We start from the raw sequence: 20,615 nt of genomic DNA, 5'->3' as shown, positions 1-20,615 counted from the left end.
ATGCCACTGCTACGTCTGCAAGGTGAACAGAGTGAAGCAAAGCGGCCTTGGGACCCTCCCACCCTGGAGGGCAGGCCCATGCCTGGGTCCCCACTCCACCCTGAGCCAAGTACCGGGGACAGCACCAGGCACGTGCAATGGTCAGTAAGGGTTTGGTGGGTGAGTGAATGAACAGGAATTGGTAAGGCATCCGCACAGTACCTGGAACAACGTTCAGCCCACAGAATGTCTTTCCCTTCTCATGGAAGCAACCAAAGGTGATGTCCATCACGTGGATATAGGCTGTCCCTGACCTCAGGTTGGGGAAAGTGACCTTTTTGTGCATCTCTAAGTTGAGTTTTTACCCAAAAGCTTTATGTCCCATTTCCTGGTCCTGAATTTGCCTCCCCCAAGGTGATGTATTCAGATTCTAGCATCTACTATGCAAAATGTTCACACGGTCGCTTCCTTTCCTGGGGACAGCCTCCACTTCATCCATGCAGGAACTTTTGGAGAATTTAATTCAGTAGTTGATATTCAGCGAGAGTAGAAGAAAAGGAGGCACAGAATGCTTTGCATGTGGACAGAGGTGAGGGGCTCCCTAGAAGGGTTGCTTATTAGCAAGGCCAGAAGTCAGTGGGGCTCCCCTTTCTCTCCTGACAATTTTCACTAAAAAGTGATATTCTTTGGGCTTCTATTTCACCTCTACTAATAACTAGGGAGACTGGGTATCTTTTATCAAGTTTCAATCCTTCCTTCTAAGGGGAAGAATCTCAATCAGAGATGAAAGGAATATTTAGGTCATTACATTCAGGAATAAATTAGATTTGGGGAGTTGCTCTGGTGTAAATCTCAGTGTATGAAAGAGCACATCATCATGTACCTCTTAATCACGTCTATTTAGAAAAATAAATCAGTTGCTTGGATGTTATCTGAAGTCATTAGAATAAAGTATTTTACCAAACGACCCTAACACAAAAAGCAGGAGGAAAAGATCTGGAAATCCAGACAACAGCATTGGGATCCATGCTGCTAAAGATTAGGGCAAGAATGCCCAGCACAGGGGCAGGAGCTGTTCCGCCAGGAGGCAGGCAGGGACAGCCTAGGGCTGGCGCACCCACCTAGCATGGCTGAGGCTCTTCCTCAAGCCTACAGGAGTGGGTGAGCAGAGCTCTCCCGTGGTGGTGGCTTTCACAACACTCACTTAACTCTAGTTAGCATCCTTTAAGAAAATAACCCTGTCTTATCTTGCCCATACATTCCCTTCTAGCAGCCTGACAGCCATATGTCCCCCAAGATCTGCCCCTTGGAAGGATCCCAATCAGTCCCTCATCTAGTAAGAGTTAAATTCAATCTGTTAACTGGAAAATGGAAATACAGGAGTACAAACTCCTAGAGAAATAATTCCTTAAGAGGGCTTAGGTGCTCCTGGAAACCAGATTTTAATCTAGAGGAATGTCACCGTTTCCTTCTGAAACTGTGAGACACAATACTGTGGTCTCAGCGAATGGGATGAAGCTGCCTATGGAGGAGGGATGGTTGGCCCTACATAGCTCAGTTCCTGTCATGCACGTCCTTACTGGGGTCACGGACCCACAGCACATCCACAATGGGTTCTTTCAATATTGACCTCACCTAAATGTAATTCTGAGGCACCATCAAGGACTTTTTCCTCTTTCCAATTCTGTATTCATGAGGCTATTCCTACGTAGGTCTCCCTATGTGTGATGTCTTACAGGCAGATCTGTCTTGAAGTTAAATGAAGACTTTTTATGAAGGTTAAGTTCGACCCTGGTTAAAAACTTAATCTGTAAGGCAATGCTGTATTTCTATAGAACAAGCAAAAAAAAAAAAAAATGCATCTTAATGTATATCTCAATTGTGTTTACTAAAACAGATCTAGGAGTGAAAAAGGAATCTTTAAGTATTTGCAAACTAAATCCATGTATAAGTAAAATTTAGACCCTTTTATTCTCTTAAAGTAGGAAATAAGAGTTTCGAGGACACAACGGAGGAATCTCAGACCCATTTACAGCTAAAAATGGCCCTGAGCATGGTCTAGTGCAAATATTTACAGATGGGGAAACTGCCTCAGAGAGGCTGCCCACAAAAATGCAGTCTTTCATTAGGAGACCCTGACTCTAGGACAACAGTACTCTAGGAGAAAGCAACTGTGTTTTCATAAGGATAGCCTTTGGCCAGAATCACCTTCCACTCTTGTAGTCAAGCTGCTTCTGAGAGCTGACAGGCACTAAGGCAGCCCCATGATGAATTCAGAGGCCGTTTAACCTATGGATATGCCCACTGTTCTGGCCCTAGAGGGATTTTACTTATGCGATTACATCACAGGAAAAAGGTGTTTCTAATATGCAAAGTCTACACAGGCCCAACATCAAGATGTCACAAAAACCCAGCTTGGGAGGTGAAATCACCCAAACTCTAAATGCATCATTTGATCAAGTCACACATGCCTCTGCCGCACTAAAAGTCTCCGCCCATTTCATGCAAAGTTCTTGGGTTCTAAGGACATCTCTTGGGCATCTTCCCTTCCTGCATAAGCAGCTCATCATCGGCTGCTCCTGCAGACGCAGCCCTCGAGGGTCACACCTGCAGTTTCCCTAAGCCCAGATTCTCAGGGTCGGTGGAGGTAGTTGGCGTGATACATGAGGAAGGAGAAGCTGTTTTTAAATATCAACAGGGTTGATGTAGAAATTTTTTAGACAAACTTAAGGTAGTCAGAAAGGAAGAAACAAACAATATATTTTGTTTAAAATAATAGGCATGTGGGAAAGAAAAGACTTTGAAAGTTGGCCACATTTGTCTTACAACTTTTTGTATAACTTTAAAAATTTTCTGCATGGCTTAGTGAAGACAGGGTCAAAGTCCTCTCTCAACCTGGAACCTGCCCTTGAATCTCAAACGACTTCTGTTTGTAAATGAGACCAGCTCGGTGATTAGGTTAATAAACCCATTATGTTTCTAAACAAAGTATATTATTTACCCTGGATAATTCTTCGAAAAAAAAAAAAAAAAAAAAAAAAAACCCACTAATTTGGGGAAGAAAGACACGGGTTTCTGATTTCTTGGGGTTGGAGAGCACACAACTGTTGAAACTCTGTAGAAGTGCTTTGTTTCGATGTTGTTTTCCTGAACAGTATGCCTGGATCTGAACTAACATTCTAGAAAATAAGACCTTGTTCCCAACTTCAGATCTTTGTGTCACATGGGACAACTGCAGCTGGGGCAGAGGGTGGGCGACACACTAAAGAGAGGCACTACCTACTGATGGGCCAGTGTGCCCCAAGACCACTCAGCAGAGAGGCAACAGCTGATCGCCCGCAGGTCTGAGGCACTAGAATATTCTTCAAAGACACTGGGATGTTTAAAAGATGACTTGTTTTCCACTGGATTTCTTACTAAGGTTTCAAAGACAATCGGTACCTTATAGCAAGAACTGTTCATTTCAGAGAGGAATGAAGTTCCTAAAAGATGGAAATGCTCCCAGCTAAGGCAGCTCTTGTCAGAAATACCCAGAATGTGAGGGTACCAATGGCGTCCTCAGGGTACAAGTTGCTAATATTTATTTTGTCCTTGGTGTGTGTGTGTGTGTGTGTGTGTGTGTGTTGGCGAGGGGAGGGGGCACACCAAACTAGTAAAAAATAAAAGGCATCAGTTCCCTGAAGTTGATGATCCACACTTAGCCGACATCCTAGAGGTGGCTTTTGTGAGCAGTTAGCAACAGTGCTTTCCCTCCGTCACCATGAAGTTCCTGAGCGACAAAAGCTCTGCTGGTTCCCCTCACGCTACCTGACGTAGGAGATGTAGGACATCCACTGCAGGTACGTCGGGATTGTGTCAAAGCTGACAAAGAATCCTGAGAAGAGGAGGACGGGGATGGCGGTCACGGGGCCCACGAACGTCGCCACCTGGGGGTGGGCAGGGCACAGAGAGAACTTAATGGTGGGGCAGGTGGGAAGTCCGGCTTGCCTTGCTGTGCAGGTGGCCTCCAGAGGCCATTTTCTGTGTTTCTGGACAATCACCATCAGCTAGAAAAGTGAGGCCTCCAAAGGGTTGACAAAGGCTCAGGGTGGTAGCTGGGAACATCCCATTTGCAGAGCCAGCAGCCTGGTCTGCTGCAGGGGGAGGGTGAAAGAGAGTAGAGCTTCCCCCAGGCACAGTGGCAGGGTGCCTTCAGGATGGGAGTGCTCAACGAGGCAGAGGGGACAGCTTTCCCTGGGAGCTGACCATGTAGTGGCATCCCCACACCTGATGGCCCCCAGAGCCAGGCTGACAGGACCCCTGCAGGTACCCGCTAACACATGCCCTTCTCAACAGCTGTGCCCTGAGTGGCTACGGAAAGGGCCCCGCACGTGGGCACGTGGAGGGCAGGTGCGGGGTGGGCACTGAGTGAGGAATCAATGCCCTCTCCACATGCACAGGGGGAGCGTCTCCTGTGTCACCTGAACTAGGGGGTGTGTGGGCCCAAGATCAACTAAAAACACAACAGCACTGAGACTCTTGATTCAAAGTGTGCAAAAACTCAGTGAGGGCATTGTGTGTGCGGGTGTGTGTGTGTGTGTGTGTGTAGTGTCTGCGTGGTGTGTGTAGTGTCTTCATGTGTCTGTGTAAATGCATGTGTGACTGGTGTTGTGTAGTGTGTTGTGTCTGTGTGCTTGTGTGATGGCGTGTGTTGTCTGTGTAGTGTCTGTGTATGTGTGTAGTGTGTTGATGTGTCTGTGTGGTGTGGCATGTGTTGATGTGTCTGTGGTGTGTGTGTGTGTATGGGTACGTGTGGCGTGTGTTGTGTGTGCGTGTGTGGGGTGCAGGCTTGTAAGCAGGAGTATTACAGCCTGTGCTCTGGTCAGATAACCCAGTGGGAGGCTGACAACTTGGGGTGTGGGGGGAAGTGTCTGAGCAGGAGAGGTGGGGGTTGACCTTGGGGGATGTGGCTCACTGTGAAAACGAGGAAGTTCAGCGGGAGCCATGCACGCATGTGTCTAGGGTAGGGGCAGGAGCAGAAGGCCGGGTGGGGGCAGGCTGGGCTACAGGTGGGGCTGTGTCCTGGGTGGAGGTGGGAGGTGGGACCCTGGCAAGAAATGCCTGTGCCAGTTCGGCAGCAGACATCTGTGCTAGGACGCAGAGGGATGGACAGAAAGCCAGTGGACGTCAGTGTGAGTATGACTGGGACTTGTTAGGCTGGGAAGGGAATGCCACACCTACACCGGCACGTGTGCTCAAAGGAAGCCTCCTTAGGTAGTGCCCAGGGCACTGCAACACCCTTTGGTGGTGATAGCGGCATCTGACCACTTAGCAGGGCCGCTGAGCCTGCTCTGCTGGAGGTGCATTCTGGACCCCACCAGGGGCCAGCAGATGGGTGGGCGCCGGGGGATGGGGGGCAGTGGCCGTTCTTCCCCGGACCCTTTGTGGGCTGGCCCGGCCCCACACCTTCCCTGCAGAGTCATGGGTCATCCTGAAAATGGGTGCCATGGCTACTCCCGTCCCCAGGTGGGGGAGCTGAGTCCCTGGGGCCGATCAGCTGGTGGGAGGTGGACCCTGGAGAAGGAAATGGGCGAGGCAGCAGCCTGCGTGGGACCTTGGAGGGCCCCAGGGACATGTAAGCCACCTGAGAGTTTTGCTTTTTAAGGATAGGGTTGGCCTGAGCACCTGAAGCCACTGAGGTGGAGAAGCTGCAGATGCATGTGGTGTGGTGGGTGGGGTAGGGGTGGGCCCAGGCGACTGGCCTGAGAAGTGATGGGGAAGAAGAAGATGGAGAGGCTCGGGGGCGGGTGGGGCGCAGGTGAGTGAAGTAGAGGAGGATGTCTAAGGATGGCCGAGTGAATCCATAGAGACAATAATAGGTAGGTGTTGAGAGCTTGACCTCTGAGCCAGCTGTGTGACCGTGACAAGTCACTGTGCCTCTCTGGGCCTCAGTCTCCCCACCTGTAACGGGGCTAGCACAGCACCTAACTAGATGAGCTAGTACTTGGAAAGCACTGAGAGAGTGCCTGGCACGCGTAAGCACAGGATGGGGGTGCCTGTCTTGGTCACAACTCCTTATAAGCTGGCTAATCCTGACTACCCAGGAAAATGTGATCCTTCCCATGGGAATGACCTTGTGACGCCCATCTAGGAAGCTCAGGGCAGAATTAGGAAGAGGGGTCTTAGGGAGGAGGGGTGGCACTGAGTCCCACCAGAAACAGCCTAGGCCTTGTGAGAACAAGGTGTTGAAGGGAAGCCCAGCCCACAGGGTTGCCGTGGCTGGTACCTGCAGGGATGTGGAGGCGGCTCCGATCAGCAGGCCCAGGGACTGGGCCACCAGAGATGTCATGGTGCCCAGTGCGGCAAACAGGACAAACCGCACGGCGTCGGATGGCTGCGATGTCATCCAGTACACAATGCTGCAGTAGGCCACCGGGAACATGATCTGGAGACACAGAGTCCATCACCACGGAGCCCGGCCAGGTCACAGAAGCCATCAGGCAAGCCTCAGATTCTGGCAGCCTGCCCTTCACCCACAGCACCAGCTGAAACTCATTAAGTCAGGGAATGTCACCCTGCCTGATTCCCCACAAGCCTCACCCTGTTTTGTAGGGTGCAAAGGAGAATTCTTGTCCCCTCTTCAAATTATGCCCCCTTTGCTCCCCACCTGAAAGGGCACATCAGCCATGGTCTTGGCTAGGTAGTAGGCCTTCAGGCTGTACCAGTAATTCAGGTGTTCCCGAAGAAATACTCCCATCTCCAGGGGAACTAGGAGACAGAAGAATGGAAAAAAGGGTCAAGAGGACATACCTGGCCAGCCAAGTATTCTAGTAGGTGACCTTGTGCTGAGCTGTTCAGCACAAGATGTGGCCTGTACCACATTGGCCTTTTGATTCTTAAAGTGCTGAAGGTTTGAACAAAGAGATGAGTTGCTTTACTAGCCTGGAGAAGCGGCCACCATTTTTATAACCTGAAGAATCATGGAGCGAGACTGGTGGAGAGCATCTACTTTAGTGATTAAGTATTCACTGCCAGGCTTATTCTTGTTTGCCTCTTCTGAAACCCTATAACACTGTGATCTCTTCCCATAGGCAGGCAACTCAGGGAGGAGGTACTGCAGGTAGGTGATGTTTCTGGAGCTCTGGTGAAGCAAGAGCTTTGTACACTGTCAACCCTAAGTGACTGGGGCAGCCTATTTGTGAACAAACTAGAATAGCATGGAAATCTGTCTAGAAGAGCTTATCTACTCCCAGAGTTGGCCATACCAGGGCCATCTTAACTGAACTACGTAACACTAAAGTAGTAGACTTTGAGGGTTCCTGAGGATAAACCTTTGAGGAATGTCCCATCCGTCAGCCTTCTACCATGCTTAAAAGTCTTCCAGTAGTGAATCACTCTTTTGGTTTAAACGTTTCTTATCTAACAGCAAATAGAATAAAACCTGCATCCATCAACACAGAAGATGGTATTTAAAAAAACAAGACATCACAGATAATGGGGACAGAGGGGTGTGGTCAGTCACTCACACGTAAGGACGGTGGGCATGAGGGCCGCGAACATGAGGAACAGCATGGAGAAGAAAAGGAAGCCGGAGTTGCTCAAGACCTTCTTGGCTTCGTTCCCAATCCCCAGGTAGAGCAGGCCAATGAGGAGACCGATCCCAATGTGCGAGGTGATCCGCAGGTGTGTCAGGACCTGGGGGCAGACACGGTTCTCACCCTGTGCACTGGAAGTTCTGGGGTGGGGTCACCAAAGAACAATGAGGCTAAGGCCTTCAGCAGCATCAGCCCCTTATTTCTGTAGTAGCAGATATTCGGCTTCATCCTCCCTTCTCCACCAGAAGATCAAGCCCAAACCTAAACCAACTCAGACACACACACATATGCGTGCATGCACATACGTGTGCATGCGTGCAGCAGGCTTTTGTTTCTGTTAAAACAGAAGTAATTACTACCGTTTGTTAAATCCTCTTCAATGGCAAACAAAGGAAGTCTGCCTTCAGAAGAGAGAAAAGTACAAATGGTGGTGGGAGGGGGACAAAGGGTGGATCTGTCACGGGCCCACACTCAAAAAGCTCTGGCACAGGTTGTTCAAGCCCCTCTGTCTTTCAAATTAGTCTCAGAAGCTGTGCTGAGCACTCGGGCAGGGGGCCACTTAAGTGGCAGGTGTCTTATGGTTCCCATGTACTCACCACCTCCTTCCCTGGAAGGGATTGCTCAATGCACCCACTCATGACCTACAGCCTTCCTGCGGGGGGAGCAAACTTGCCCATGTCCCTGATGTTAGACGTGGCCTCATTACTTGCTTGGCCAATGTAATGTGGGAACAAGTGACAGTCTGCCAGCTCTAAGCAGAACTTTTAAGGCTGCCATTTGGTTTCCCTCTTGCACTTTCCATTGGTGGTGTCCCAGAAAGCCACATCCAGCAGGAGCTGTCCTCAGTCTGGGCCTGGGATGAGGTGGCACATGGGGTGGAGCCACAACCCAGCCCACAGCTTCAAACACGTAATGTGAACAAGGCACCAACGGTGGTCGGCATGCACACTAGCATTGGGGACTGTTTGTTACTGCAGCATAACAGGGAAAGCTGACTAATGCATGGGTAGGAAAAACAATCTGGAAGTTCTGTCAGGAGGAGTGAATGGGGAAAATGACCCGATGGTGTCCTGGGCTGTGAGAGAATGCTTGACACCCTTACCGAATCCCTCATGATGCTGAGAAAGGTCCTTTTGAAGAGGATGCAGAACTGAGTGAGGCAGCTGGCAGAGAAGCTGTGACAGCCTTCCATGGATGCCGAGTCCTGAGGACACACCGACAAGGGAGCCATGAGCCCCGCCAGCTGGCTCCTTCCTGCTCAGAAGGTGCTCACATGGCGGGAGTGGCAGACATGCGCTCCCAGGCCCGGGCTGTGCATCCCCTTTCTCAGACCCTTTAATCATCCTGCCTGCTTTTTACCTCTTCTGAGGGCCGGTGCCAAAGAAAGGGGTTCACTTCGGCATCACCTCCCAGGTCTCTCTTGTAGTCAGAGTCGCACATGCCCTCCCGAACCGCTTTCACCAGGCGCCCGTTCTGGTCACCATACTCACCAGACGCGACCTCCATAACTGCAAGGGACACAGAAGGAGGGGTCAGTCCAGGCTCTAGGAGAGATGCACCAAGTGCTCAGGTGGACCATAGGTCTCCTTCACTTTGCAACGGCAAAGTCGTTATTCAAGTAGGAAAGTTTCTAAATGATTACATAGATGCTGCATGGTGATGATAATGGTATGGTGTCAGAATCATTTGTCAACCTGCAAATGGGAATTCGGCTCTCAACCCCCCAACAAAGCCATTTGCCATGTCAGGAGACTGGAAATGCAAGTGCCTATGTAGTGTCAGACAGGCTGAGCAGCATTTAGTCACATGCCCCCAGTGGCTCAGCCGTCTGGTGCTTACGGAGCTCATGGTGGGCCAGCATGCAAGCAGAGGGGGAGATGAGTGGAACGACGTAGGTCCCTCACAGGACAGCCTGCAGCTTGGGGGTTGTGATGAGAGCTGTGTCAGCTCAAAAGACCACAGAGAAGGGATGCCTACCGCCATGTGGGGTGCCTGGCCACCTGGGGACTCTGAGGTCCCAGGACCATCAGCCGCACTTCTCATCCTGTGAGCATCTCCTCCACTGGCCTTCGTCACTTGCTTGCTTGTCCCTCCTGGACCCAGGCTGTCCCTCCTCCCCTCCACCTCCAGACCCGTTCATTCAGGGCTGCCTCTGCTGCTGGCTGGCTGGCTCCACACTGCCACAGCGACTGTTGCTCCTTCCTGTCCACCGACCTGCTTCTCCCATCTGCCCTCGCCTTCCCTGGGCAACGCCCCGCCCCCCACCTCAATAACTTTCTTGCTGATGTCCAAAGATCCCTGGTCCTTGAGTCTTTTCTGCTCTTCCCTCTAGCAAAATCAGCCATCTGCTTTCCCCAAGCTGGTACCAGGGCAGCCAAACACTCCTGTATAAAGCCATAAACCAGGACTGGACCCACCAGAATGTCACTGTCAATAGCTGCACATGCCCCCCGGGCACTGCAGACGAGGTCCCGGGCTGCCCCGTCCAGATGACAGCAAGGGAATAGAGCCTCCAGGAGGGGTACCTCATTCCTGCAGGACTTCTGTGCACTCCCAGGTGTTCGGCTCTTCACCTTCCCGCCTGTCCTTCCTTCTATGTTCTCACCTCCCTCCCTGCTTAGCAGCACCTGCCACTGACCTCCTTCTCTCTCCTGAATGAATGTGCCACCACAAACTGAGTCCTCCCCGTGTCTTCTCTCAAACCAAGCCCCCCTCTCCCCTCGCCATCTTCTCATCCCTGCATTCTCTCTTCTCACAGACTACTGCATGTGAGTGCAGAGCATTTCCCAGGAGCCATGTCCCATAGAGCACAATTTGGGAACTGATGTTGTAGAAAATATGCAGTCCTTGGAAGTGCGTGATCAGATGTTTTAAAGAAAAGCAATCGAGTGAGAAAACTGATGGCTGGAAGACCAGGAGGAGGGATGTCCACCTGGAAGCCCTGGACAGGGCCTCAGGTGGAAAAGGGTCTTTGCAGATGGAATTAGTTATGGATCTTGGGATGAATTTATGCTGGATGAGGATGTCCTTATTAGAAGAGGAGAGGATATGGAGACACAGAGGAGACGGCCATGTGAAGACAGGGGCAGAAACTGGCTGGCCAGATATTTTTATCTGGAGGAAAGGAAAACTCTTTTTCTGTCCTTTAAAAGTCCCACCACAGGATGGCACTTGAGCCCTTCAGGGAATATTCATGAGACTGTCCTCCTGGCTGGGCAAGCCTTCACTTACCAAAATCTGCTGGGTTGTGGTAGGTTGGGCAGTTCAGACCTAAGTCCCTTAAATATGGCACAAGATTGGAGACTTTTCCCCGGTACACACATTGTCCTTGACTGAGGACATAGAGCTGGAAAAAAGTAAGGAAAGGAAAAGCATCACCCCTGTCTTCCTCCGTAAAGCACTGGCGGTCCAGTCAGTCAGTCATCAATCAACCAACCAACCCATCTCCTCTCATGAGAGCTTTATATTACTCCCTGAGGACCCTGTTAAAGTTCAAGGGGAAAGCTATGGTAAGTCCAGGAAGACAGAATATCATATGGCTGGGGTCATCATATTATATTACTTGCTTTTTTTCCATGCTAACCACCTGCTCAGAAAAAATTTTGGAGCTATCTACATTTCATCCCTTTAGGGCTTATAAAACAGATGATATTGCACAAATACCATAACCTACCACTTAATTCTATAAACAGATGTTTTCCCATTTTAGCAGGGGAGGCAACGGAGTCTCACGGTGTTAGTACCTTGATGGGGTCCCATGCCAAGCCATAGCAGCAGAGACAGGAGGCGCCTCAAGTGGCATGGTACCCAAAGTCTCATAAACACAGCACTCAAAATCTCTTGGAAATGAGGATACCCCATGAACGCACTAACCAAAGGTGGGGAGTACCCAGGGTTTGAACGGGCAGTCCTGGGTGGGAGAGGCACGGGGCCTGCGTACCTGGTCGAACAGCTCGAAGAGCTTGGCGCTGGGCTGGTGGATGGTGCAGATGATGGACCTGCCTCCTTGGGCCAGCCCTTTCATCAGGGAGACCACCTGGAAGCAGGAGGCGCTGTCCAGGCCACTGCAAGTCAAGGGGCACCGTAAGACGCCTATGAGCTGTAGGGATGAGCTCACTGCCCGAGGTCCTGGAGGACCAGGATGTCAGTGCCCCACCATTGTGTGGCCTGCAGCTGAAGCTGCCCCTGCCCCAAGGCCAGGCTCTGTGCTACCTCTTTGTTTTAACTGCTCAGTGCTGGAGCACACAGTGGGGACCGTGTCTGTCACCTTTTATTTCTGACTATAATGGAGGAACCCCAGACAGTCCTGATGAAAGGACCTGGGACGGAGAGTGTGGGGGTTCCCCGCCCGTCTTGGCAGGAGACTACTTCAGAATTGTCTAGGCAGTTCTGTGCCTCCTATGTGAGCAGCATAGCCTGGTGGTCAGCAGTCACATTCCCTACCCTTTGTCCCATCTGGGGACGTCAGCAGCCCAGGCCGGGGCTTTACTCCAGCAGGTGTTTTGCTGAACACGTATCGGTGCCTCTCATGGGATACAGAGTCCTGAGGCTCACTGCAGGCTCTTGACCATGTCCGGCAGCGTCCTGGGGCGACCTCGCCTCTCTGCTCTCCTTCTCTAGTGCCCCAGCCCTGCTCCTGCTTCCATCCCCTTGACTCTGCTGTGTTAGGGCAAGGGAGGTGCCAGGCAGAGCCCTGGAACTCACTCCCATGGCAGTCAGCCTGCAAGATGTGGTTTTAAGGGTTCATGGTGGTCACTTTCTAAAATATCTTTATAGAGGCTCCTTGAGGACCACCCGCTGTGGGCTGGGTGCTATGCTGGACTATAGTGAATGAACTGCCACAGACTGCTGCCTTGTTTAGCTGGACTCTGGAGGGGTGAGCAAGCAGTAGGCGTGAGGCAACATCGCATCGGTCGGAAGTCGTTTTGGGAGCAGCCCCGTAGGTCGCGGCTTGCTCATCTTGTCTGGGTGACTGAGCTGATGAGCTTGACACACTGCTGTGGGTGCCAGAGCCTGGGTTCCACAGCAGCGCTTCCTAGTGGGGGTTGAACGTGAAGGGCACCCCCAGGAAAGGATCAGACTAACAGGGGCCACAAGGCAGGAGTCTCCTACGGGCTTCTCTGCACCTTTAATGTGCTAATGTGCAGGTTTTTTGAACACGTCTGACCACAGGCTCTTTCTCAAAGGTGTCTCACACAAGAGCCCTCAGAGTGGCTGTGCCACGGGCACGTTTTGCATGGGAGAGACATGCACCGTGAAGGGACATTTCCCCCAAACCATATCCCCATGTTACCCCAAGCCCCATAGGCCTGAGCATGTGGGCATCTCTGAGTGAGTAAAGGAGGGAGGAGGGAGGTCAGCCCCTCTGCCCGTGATCCCAAAGAGAGGGAGGAAAAGTTGCACGAGCAGAACCCACAATGGCACCCCCCAAGAATGTTGGGGCCACCTGTGAGAACTGCCTAGTGGGGGTGGGGGGTGGGGTCAGCTCTTCCCTGCCTCCCCCACCTCCAGCCCAGTTGCTTTGCAGCTCCTGATTTACCTGGTGGGTTCATCGAAGAACATGACCGGAGGGTTGTTCACCAGCTCCAGGGCGATGGCCAGGCGCTTCCGCTGGCCGCCCGACAGGCTTCCCGTCCGCGTATTGGCACAGGACAGCAAGCCCAGTGCCATCAGGATCTCCCTGACCTGGGGAGACAGCAGAACCAGAGCTCCCGTTAGGAACTGCCTGTCAAACCTCACCACCTAGACCAGGGCCCACGTGAGAAGACCTGCCGGCTGCCCCCACCTCCATCCTGCTGGACACACAGAGGGGCTGCAAATTGGGGCCCACCCCGGATGCCCAATGCCAAACAGGAAAGGTGCCGCTTCCAAGGCAGCCATCTTGATTTTGGCCAGGGAGGCAGTGCTGCCCAGGGGCAGAGGACTGAGGGGTTGAGTCCCCCTTCTGCCTCTGGCTGGTGACCTGTGCATGTTCCCTCCCTTCTAAGCCTAGCCCAATGTGTGACACAGGGGAGTGTTCAATAAATATTTGCTGAATGGGTGGGTTAATGGAGACCTAGGTGGACAGACGATCAGGTCTCTGACCGGCACAAAGGGGAGGGTCCCTGGGCCATGAAGTGCAGTAGGGAATGCACAGTGCTTGGCGTGACACTGGGCATGCAGCAGGCATTTAATCCGGGGCAGCTATCACCAAAACAGTCCTTACCGTGGATGCAAGGCACATAGCCCTGCAAGCCTGGCCACTCAGAACGGGGATGCAGCACTTCCGCACTTGCACAGAGGTTGGACTTGAAAACAAGTCTCTGAGTGGCAACAAGGTAACAAAACAGACCTGCAGTGTCTGATTAGAGCAGTTGCCACTCCCACAGCGGCCACACCAGTGCCTCAAGGAAGCAGGCTGTACCCCAGATATAAACAGTTCCTGTGCATGGAGCCTTCCTGTCTGCCCTGGATTGTCAATCCAGCGCAGATGCAGGGAACAGAAAGGTCAGGGGACTCTGGCGCCGGCTCCGTGCCGTCTCCAGCCCCAGCGATTGGTCCACCCCAGAGTCTTCTCAGAAGCAGGCCCAAAGGAAGACGGAGGCCGGCCAGCTGCTGCCCTCCCTGCCTCCCAGCCAGGGTGGCCTCTGGGGCAGCCCACCGCAGATCTCCCTCTAGAATTGGCCCAGCCATTGTCCCAGCCCTGGCAGGGCAGCCCTGTGGCAGCTGGCCCCTGTTGGCCGGAGTGAGTAGACCCTGGTCCAGCAACTTCTCTGGGGAGATGAGGTCATCCCAAAGGAGGAGGAACACACAAGGAGGAAAATTTCCACTCTGAGCTTTTGAGTTACTTATGCACAGTCAGTACAAAGTACAGCTTCAGTGACAGGAAGAACCAGGGAGCTGCTGCTGGATAGGCTTGAACAGGCCTGGGTCCAGTCCTGCTCTACCTGTCCTTGCAGACGATGCCCTCAGCCCAGCTCCACCACCTCCTCCAGAAGGTCTGGCCTCTGAGGGGTATCAGCCCCGAAAGACCTGCATGAGGTTTGTCTGGAAAAGGCCAGCAAGGCGAGGTGGAGCTGGGGAGGGCTCTCTTCCCAGTGGGCTTTCCCTCCTGTGCAGACAGTGTCAGCTGGCTCTCCCAGGACGAGGCTCCCAGGTCTCCCAGCACCACTGGCCAATGCTGGTTGTTCCAGGCTCACTTTGGGGGTGCTCCACAAGCACGGTGTATCTCCTCTTCCCCAACCACCTTCACAGAGGGGGTGCTGGAAGTAGAGGCCAAATGTGGTGCCCCCTTGGCCTGCCCACCCCTGCCTCTACCACCACGAGGCCAGCTCATGTTCTCCAGCCTTCTCTTGGAAGAGACATATGCAGGTTGGTTTTGTTTTAAAAACTAGTCCACAAGAACAAACAATGGGCTCACTTATTCATGTATTTTCCTAAACAAAGCTCTCAAGACCATGTGTACCTGTAGTCCTCCTGGGCCTCGCACACTTACTGGCCATGGGCGGGGCTCTCCTGAAGAGGAGGCTTCGCTGGAGAGCTCTCCAGGGCTGAGGCTGCTTTTCTGGGAAACGAGGAAGGCCGAGAACACATTCCACTCCATGCTAGAACATTCCATCCCATTGTTTCCAGGAGCTATAAACAACTTTGACCAGTACATGTGGAGGGTCGAGGGAAATGAGCCAGGATGTGACATGGCTGCTGTTTTATGCTCCAAATGATCTTGCTGGCAGGTCCCTGGGGGGCTGCGGAACACGAGGGTGGGTCTGCGCTGGGGCCCCAGTGAGAAACGTGCAGGACTGCTCACCACCTCTGCTCCCGTGGGGGTGGCTCCTCTCATTGTTCACCCAGCAGCATGAGGAGAGGTCTCGCTCCCCAGGGACAATGTAGCCCGGAGCAGCAGGGACCCTCAGTGCGACGATGTCTTTGCTCTCATAAGCACAGCCGAGAACAGCACGAGGCTGCCTTCTGGTCAGTGTCTCAGGCCAGGCCCCTCTAGGACATGGGCCTGTGAGTCCTGTCTGCCAAGGGCCCCCAGAAGTGCCTCCAGTTGCCACCAAGATGCTGTCTCACTCCGGACCCTTCCACTCCAGCAGGTACAGCAGGTTCCCGAGGCCCTCCCTTGAGACCCTGACACAGCCATCGGGATGAGGAGCTAGAAGCCAGATTCTGAAGATGCAACACTTACTGTTGCAGACAGCTGGCACGGGAGGGGAAGGGCCAGCCCCAACTGCTGTGCTCCTCAGTGCAGCAAGTCTGCCGAAGCACCTGCTTGCCGCCCAGCCCTCTGCAAAAGCTGCTGTCCTAGCTCCAGGGAAAGGTGGGCCGAGGCAGCCCATGCTTCAGAGAGTGATCCACAGCCCCTTCTTGTGGGTCACGCAGGCTCGGTGGAACTCAAAGACCTCAAAGATGTCATCCATTCCATCTGAGACTGCTGTAAAAGGCAGGTGGAACGTGGCTCAAGGTCACCCAGCAGGTCCTAGGAGCCCGAGGTTGAAGGGGCTCCTCTGTATGCTCAGTCCCCCTTCTCTATAGGACCCTCTCTGTGTTAGAAAAACCCTCCAACCTCCCTGTCTGCTGTCCCCACGATGTGCGACTCCAGAGAAGACTCTTCTCCACTGTCAGCTCTGTCCTAGGCCTTGGGTTGGGGTCTGACAGACAGAATCCTCTCTCTGTAGCTGCTCCTCCACATCAGCGACCAGCTGACGTTTCTACCATCTCCTTGGAGTCCTGCAGCCTGTTCCTTGGCTCGGGGGCAATTGTCGGAAGGGGTCTGCGGACCCTGATGGGGGCTGAGTCAGAGATTGCACTGCGCTTCTGACACCCTGTGCAATGTGGAGGCTGGAGGATGGGAGTGTCGAGGCATGAGAAGTGGTCCCGGGCCTCATGGAGGGGCAGCTCATTGATTCTTTGCTTCGTGGAGATCCCTCTCAGCTCTTGCCAGGACCACCCCCCTGCCACTGGTCCTGTGGCCAAGGGCTTTCCTCCTCACCAGTGACCGGGGCAGAGAGACACTTCATTTTTCTCCCTGTTCTACCATGTGCCTAGAACCAAGTTATCTAACCTGTTGTGTTAGTCAGCTCAGGCTACCGTAACAAAGTACCCAAACTGGGGTCTTAAGCAACAGAAATCACTGTCCCGGAATTCTGGAGGCTGGAAGTCTGAGATCTAGGTGTCAGCAGGCTGGTTCCTCCTGAGGCTTCTCTCCTTGGCTTGCAAGTGGCGTCTTCTCCCTGTTTCCTCACGTGGTCATCCCTCTGTATGTGTCTATGTCCTAATCTCTTTTTTTTTTATAAGGACACCAGTCAGATTGGATTAGGGACCACCTTAGTGACCTCATTTTAATTTAATTACTTCTTTAAAGACCCCCATCTCCAAATGTAGTCAATTCTGAGGTCCTGAGGGGATCAGCCCAAGATACTGGTCTTCCATAACTTGGTGTAATCAACACTGTCAGGTGCGGCTGCAGGAGTCAGGGGAGGTGGTGTACGGGGGGTGTGGGGGGGAGGAATGTCTGCGTGTCTAAGGGACTCTGTTCAGAAAAGCTCAGTGACCAGAGGGCTCTGCTTCCAACCTGTACAATAGTCACAAGCCCGATCAGTCCTTTTGCCTCCATAAAGGGACAGAAACACACGTGGTTTTCACATTTTCCACATCTTCTCTATCTTGGGTTCCTTTAATCCATTTTACTCCTTTCGATGTAAAGAGTTCCACATGAAACATTTTCTGTAGCAACAAGGAATTGTTGTATTTCTCCTAGAAATTAGGTTCTGTCCACCTGCACTATGCATGTTAACACCCTCTCCTCCCCACTCCAGGTGGCAGGGGCTGAATCCCAAGAGTTCTGGAGCGTGCAGTGCAGAGAGGAAGGAGCCTAAGTTTATCCAACACTTTTTTCCATGCCAAAGTGGTTTAAATTTACTCAATGTTAACTATGATGTGTGGCAGGAGGGGTAAGTGATGTAAGCAGCTTGCTGTTAATGCTGCCTCTGCATGTTCAGCTGTGTGCTGTTAATTATTCCATTTCACACCAAAGCATGAAGGGCTGCATCGTGCCGCTGGCGCTAACCCTGCAAATCCCATGCTCCCGGCTGCTGGACTGAGGTCCTGCCAGGCGGCTGTGTGCTGTTAATTATTCCATTTCACACCAAAGCATGAAGGGCTGCATCGTGCCGCTGGTGCTAACCCTGCAAATCCCATGCTCCCGGCTGCTGGACTGAGGTCCTGCCAGGCATTAGAGGACAAAGGTAATGTCATACAAGTGGGATTTCAGCAAGTTCTGTGTTACACTGAAGATCCCACCAGCCCTTGCTGTAGTGTGAAGAGGAGTCGAGAGTCCCTTGGACAATGTGTGGACATAGACCAGTCCCTCTCCCTATTGCGGATTTCTGGTGCTCCAGCTGGCTCTGCTCACCTGCTCCCTGGGGGCTTAGGGAACCAAAAAAGGGGTAAAAGCGATTGGAAAGCGTTAGTCCTCCTGGAAATGTGTTTATTTTCTTTTTTTTTTTAAAGACTGGTTAATAACAGGAAAGGACCAAACTTCTTGCAAGTGTGTGGGTGAAGAGTGGTTATTTTTAAACAAGTGACTGTCTTCATTGTTACTGTTTTATAAAAACAATTGAGTTAATATGAAGTGCATTAAACACTAAAAGGGGCAGAGCATACGGTTTAGCCTGAAGTCCACGTTCTCTGGCCACCTGAGCACTAAGGCCACTGTCTTGCTGCATCCCTGCCACTTTAGTGCAGCCACTCCTGGGTCAGACTCAGAGCCGTGCCTCTTGCCCCAGAGCCGTCTGTCTTGGACCTGGGCTGCTGCAGGCCATGTTACACCCTGAGATGTCACCTCGCCCCCCAGGAGACCAGGCGAAACAGACGAGCAAATAGAAGCCAGCACCAAAGAGCCTCCCATACACATTTCCCACATGAACGTCCTGCACACTCTGGACCACTGAGCCCAGAGCAACATACTTACCATCTCCCGCCTGCCTTCATCCTTCTCCTGGAGCTTCAGATGTGCAGACACCTGCAGGGACAAGGACGACAGTGTGGAGGCTGTTGGCTGGGGCAGCCTCTCAAAGCCACGCTGCGAGCCCAGAGCTACCCAACCACTGTGGAAAACCCAAGGAGGTTTTGGGTTCCCACTTCCCATGGTTTAATCAAGGTAGGGTCATAGGAGAGCACACTGTCTGGGATGCACCCTGTTGTCTTAGTCCAGTTCTCTGATGCACCTGTGACAGAAGTTAGATGTGGGCAATTTAAAGAAGAAGAAACCCCAGGCATCAGGGGCTTGAAGACCTGGCTGGGCTGCAACCAGCAGTGGATATTTAGAAATTCCACAAGCCACTTGTCAAACCACCGATAGCTGGAAATTATCCACAGTGGGAATATTTACACCACTTAAATTGGCAAGTGCTATTTGTTGGGATACTGTTCTTTGTTGTGGTTTTGTTTCATTTTTTGAGGTCCCATTTACCAGCACACCACTGGGTCCCTGACCCTGCTTAGTAAAACCCTGTGTAGAAATCACCATACTCCATGTCAGCCTTGGTTCTGCTCTGTGAAGTGCTGTGGCCTTGGGCAAACAAGGAGCCTCAGTTTCCTCATGGGCATGAGAGTGAGGTTAAAACCCACCACCTCATCGCCAGTGAAGGTACTGTGAGGATCAGATGGAACAGGGAAAGTGGCAAGAGTCCTGGGCCCCAGAGCCAGATAGGGCCAGGCCCATGTCCCCCTGGCAGAGCCTGCTGCTTGCTATGTGACACTGAGGGTCACTTCTTGGTCTGCCTGGTGGTCGTGAGGGCCAGAAGCAGCATGTAACAAAGCACGTCTATGTCTAATACGTGACCAGGACTCAGCAGCCTGTGGTCAGTGTCACTCCTATATGTGAGACAGGACCTTGAGTGGTAAAAGGTGTGACAGCCTGGAGCTGGAAGTATTTCTCAGAGGTTTTGTGAACTCTCAAAATCAATATCTAAAATTGAATTGAATTCTGAAAATGGATGTATGTCAGAGAAGAGTCTGATGACAAGGTTGGGAGAGAGCAGAGACGACCCAGGAGTCACCCATTGTGTCTGCAAGAGAAGACAGTGAAAAGGCTAGGAAGTCAAAGCGAAGGCTCTCAAATGAGTCACCGCATGTTCACTCAGTGATTCTCTGAGAAGCTGAGCTCAGGTCACCCCAGCTGCACAAGCCATCCAGGAATCAGTAGGGTGTGTGTAGAGCTTGCGCTTACTGAACACATGGGACGTGAGCATGAGCATAAATAAAAGCGTCATGGGGCTGCCTTGCCTGGTTGGTTTGCAGACTCTCTCCAAGTCCTCTGTGCCCATCAGAACACTCACGTGGAGTCCAATAAACATCAGGGCTCCCCAGTGCACAGCTGCTGGGGTAGGCTGAGCCTGTGGAGAGGTGTCCCCTCACCTGAGGGACACTCAGTGCCAGGGAAGATGAAAGAGAACAACCTCACAGGGCCCTCTCTTTCTGTTCCCATGAAGCAGGTTAGGGGGCAGGACCCGTCTGATTCTTCACCTGCTTCTCTCTGCTGAGCTAAGAAGGCCAGGGAACGGCCCTCCACATAACACGTGTGGCTGCCTCTCTCTGATGCCGTGGAGGAAGCTCTGCCTGATCCAAGCCAGGCGATTCTTCACCTGCTTCTCTCTGCTGAGCTAAGAAGGCCAGGGAACGGCCCTCCACATAACATGTGTGGCTGCCTCTCTCTGATGCCGTGGAGGAAGCTCTGCCTGATCCAAGCCAGGAAGACCTCTCCAGGTGGGAAACCACGGCAAGTGCCCCATCTGCTAACCAAAGCGCAGAGCAGACAGGCTGAGAATGGCCCCGAAGGTGCCAGGAGAGGCACAGGGGTCAGGGACTCTTTTATGCAGAGGATGAGGAGAAAGCAGAAAAACAGCCCCGACACAAGCAAGCCATGAGGGCAACCAGAGCTGCAGGCTGACTTTCAAACCTCCTAATGGAGGCGTTCTAGTGGCTTCCACCGCCCCCAAATTGGTCAGTGTGGGCTCAGTCCCTGTGGGTTGAGCTTCCTTAAAAATGGCCCTCGAAGCCCAGAGTCAGGCACTTGGCTGG

At 52.4% G+C, this 20,615-nt stretch overlaps 1 protein-coding gene across 1 annotated transcript in view; it reads right to left on the bottom strand.

Annotated features, from left to right (window-relative positions):
* Window positions 1-3,676: 3,676 nt before the first annotated feature.
* Window positions 3,677-20,615, bottom strand: part of ABCG1 (ATP-binding cassette, sub-family G (WHITE), member 1) — a 66,299-nt gene continuing 49,360 nt past the window's right edge. Inside the window, exons 5-14 of the mRNA XM_008576907.1 lie at window positions 18,505-18,555; window positions 13,093-13,238; window positions 11,494-11,617; window positions 10,785-10,899; window positions 8,913-9,061; window positions 8,656-8,757; window positions 7,485-7,653; window positions 6,626-6,726; window positions 6,245-6,403; window positions 3,677-3,905 (exon numbers count right to left, since the gene is read on the bottom strand). Coding sequence (XP_008575129.1) covers window positions 3,783-3,905; window positions 6,245-6,403; window positions 6,626-6,726; window positions 7,485-7,653; window positions 8,656-8,757; window positions 8,913-9,061; window positions 10,785-10,899; window positions 11,494-11,617; window positions 13,093-13,238; window positions 18,505-18,555 — 1,239 coding nt within the window. The 3' untranslated portion in view covers window positions 3,677-3,782. The remainder of the gene's footprint in view (window positions 3,906-6,244; window positions 6,404-6,625; window positions 6,727-7,484; window positions 7,654-8,655; window positions 8,758-8,912; window positions 9,062-10,784; window positions 10,900-11,493; window positions 11,618-13,092; window positions 13,239-18,504; window positions 18,556-20,615) is intronic.

This window comes from Galeopterus variegatus, unplaced genomic scaffold (genome assembly GCF_000696425.1).
Source record: "Galeopterus variegatus unplaced genomic scaffold, G_variegatus-3.0.2 Scaffold1427, whole genome shotgun sequence".
Taxonomy (NCBI): Eukaryota; Metazoa; Chordata; class Mammalia; order Dermoptera; family Cynocephalidae; genus Galeopterus; species Galeopterus variegatus.
The sequence above is the reverse complement of the archived record's forward strand: the minus strand, read 5'-3'. Positions and strand labels throughout refer to the sequence as shown.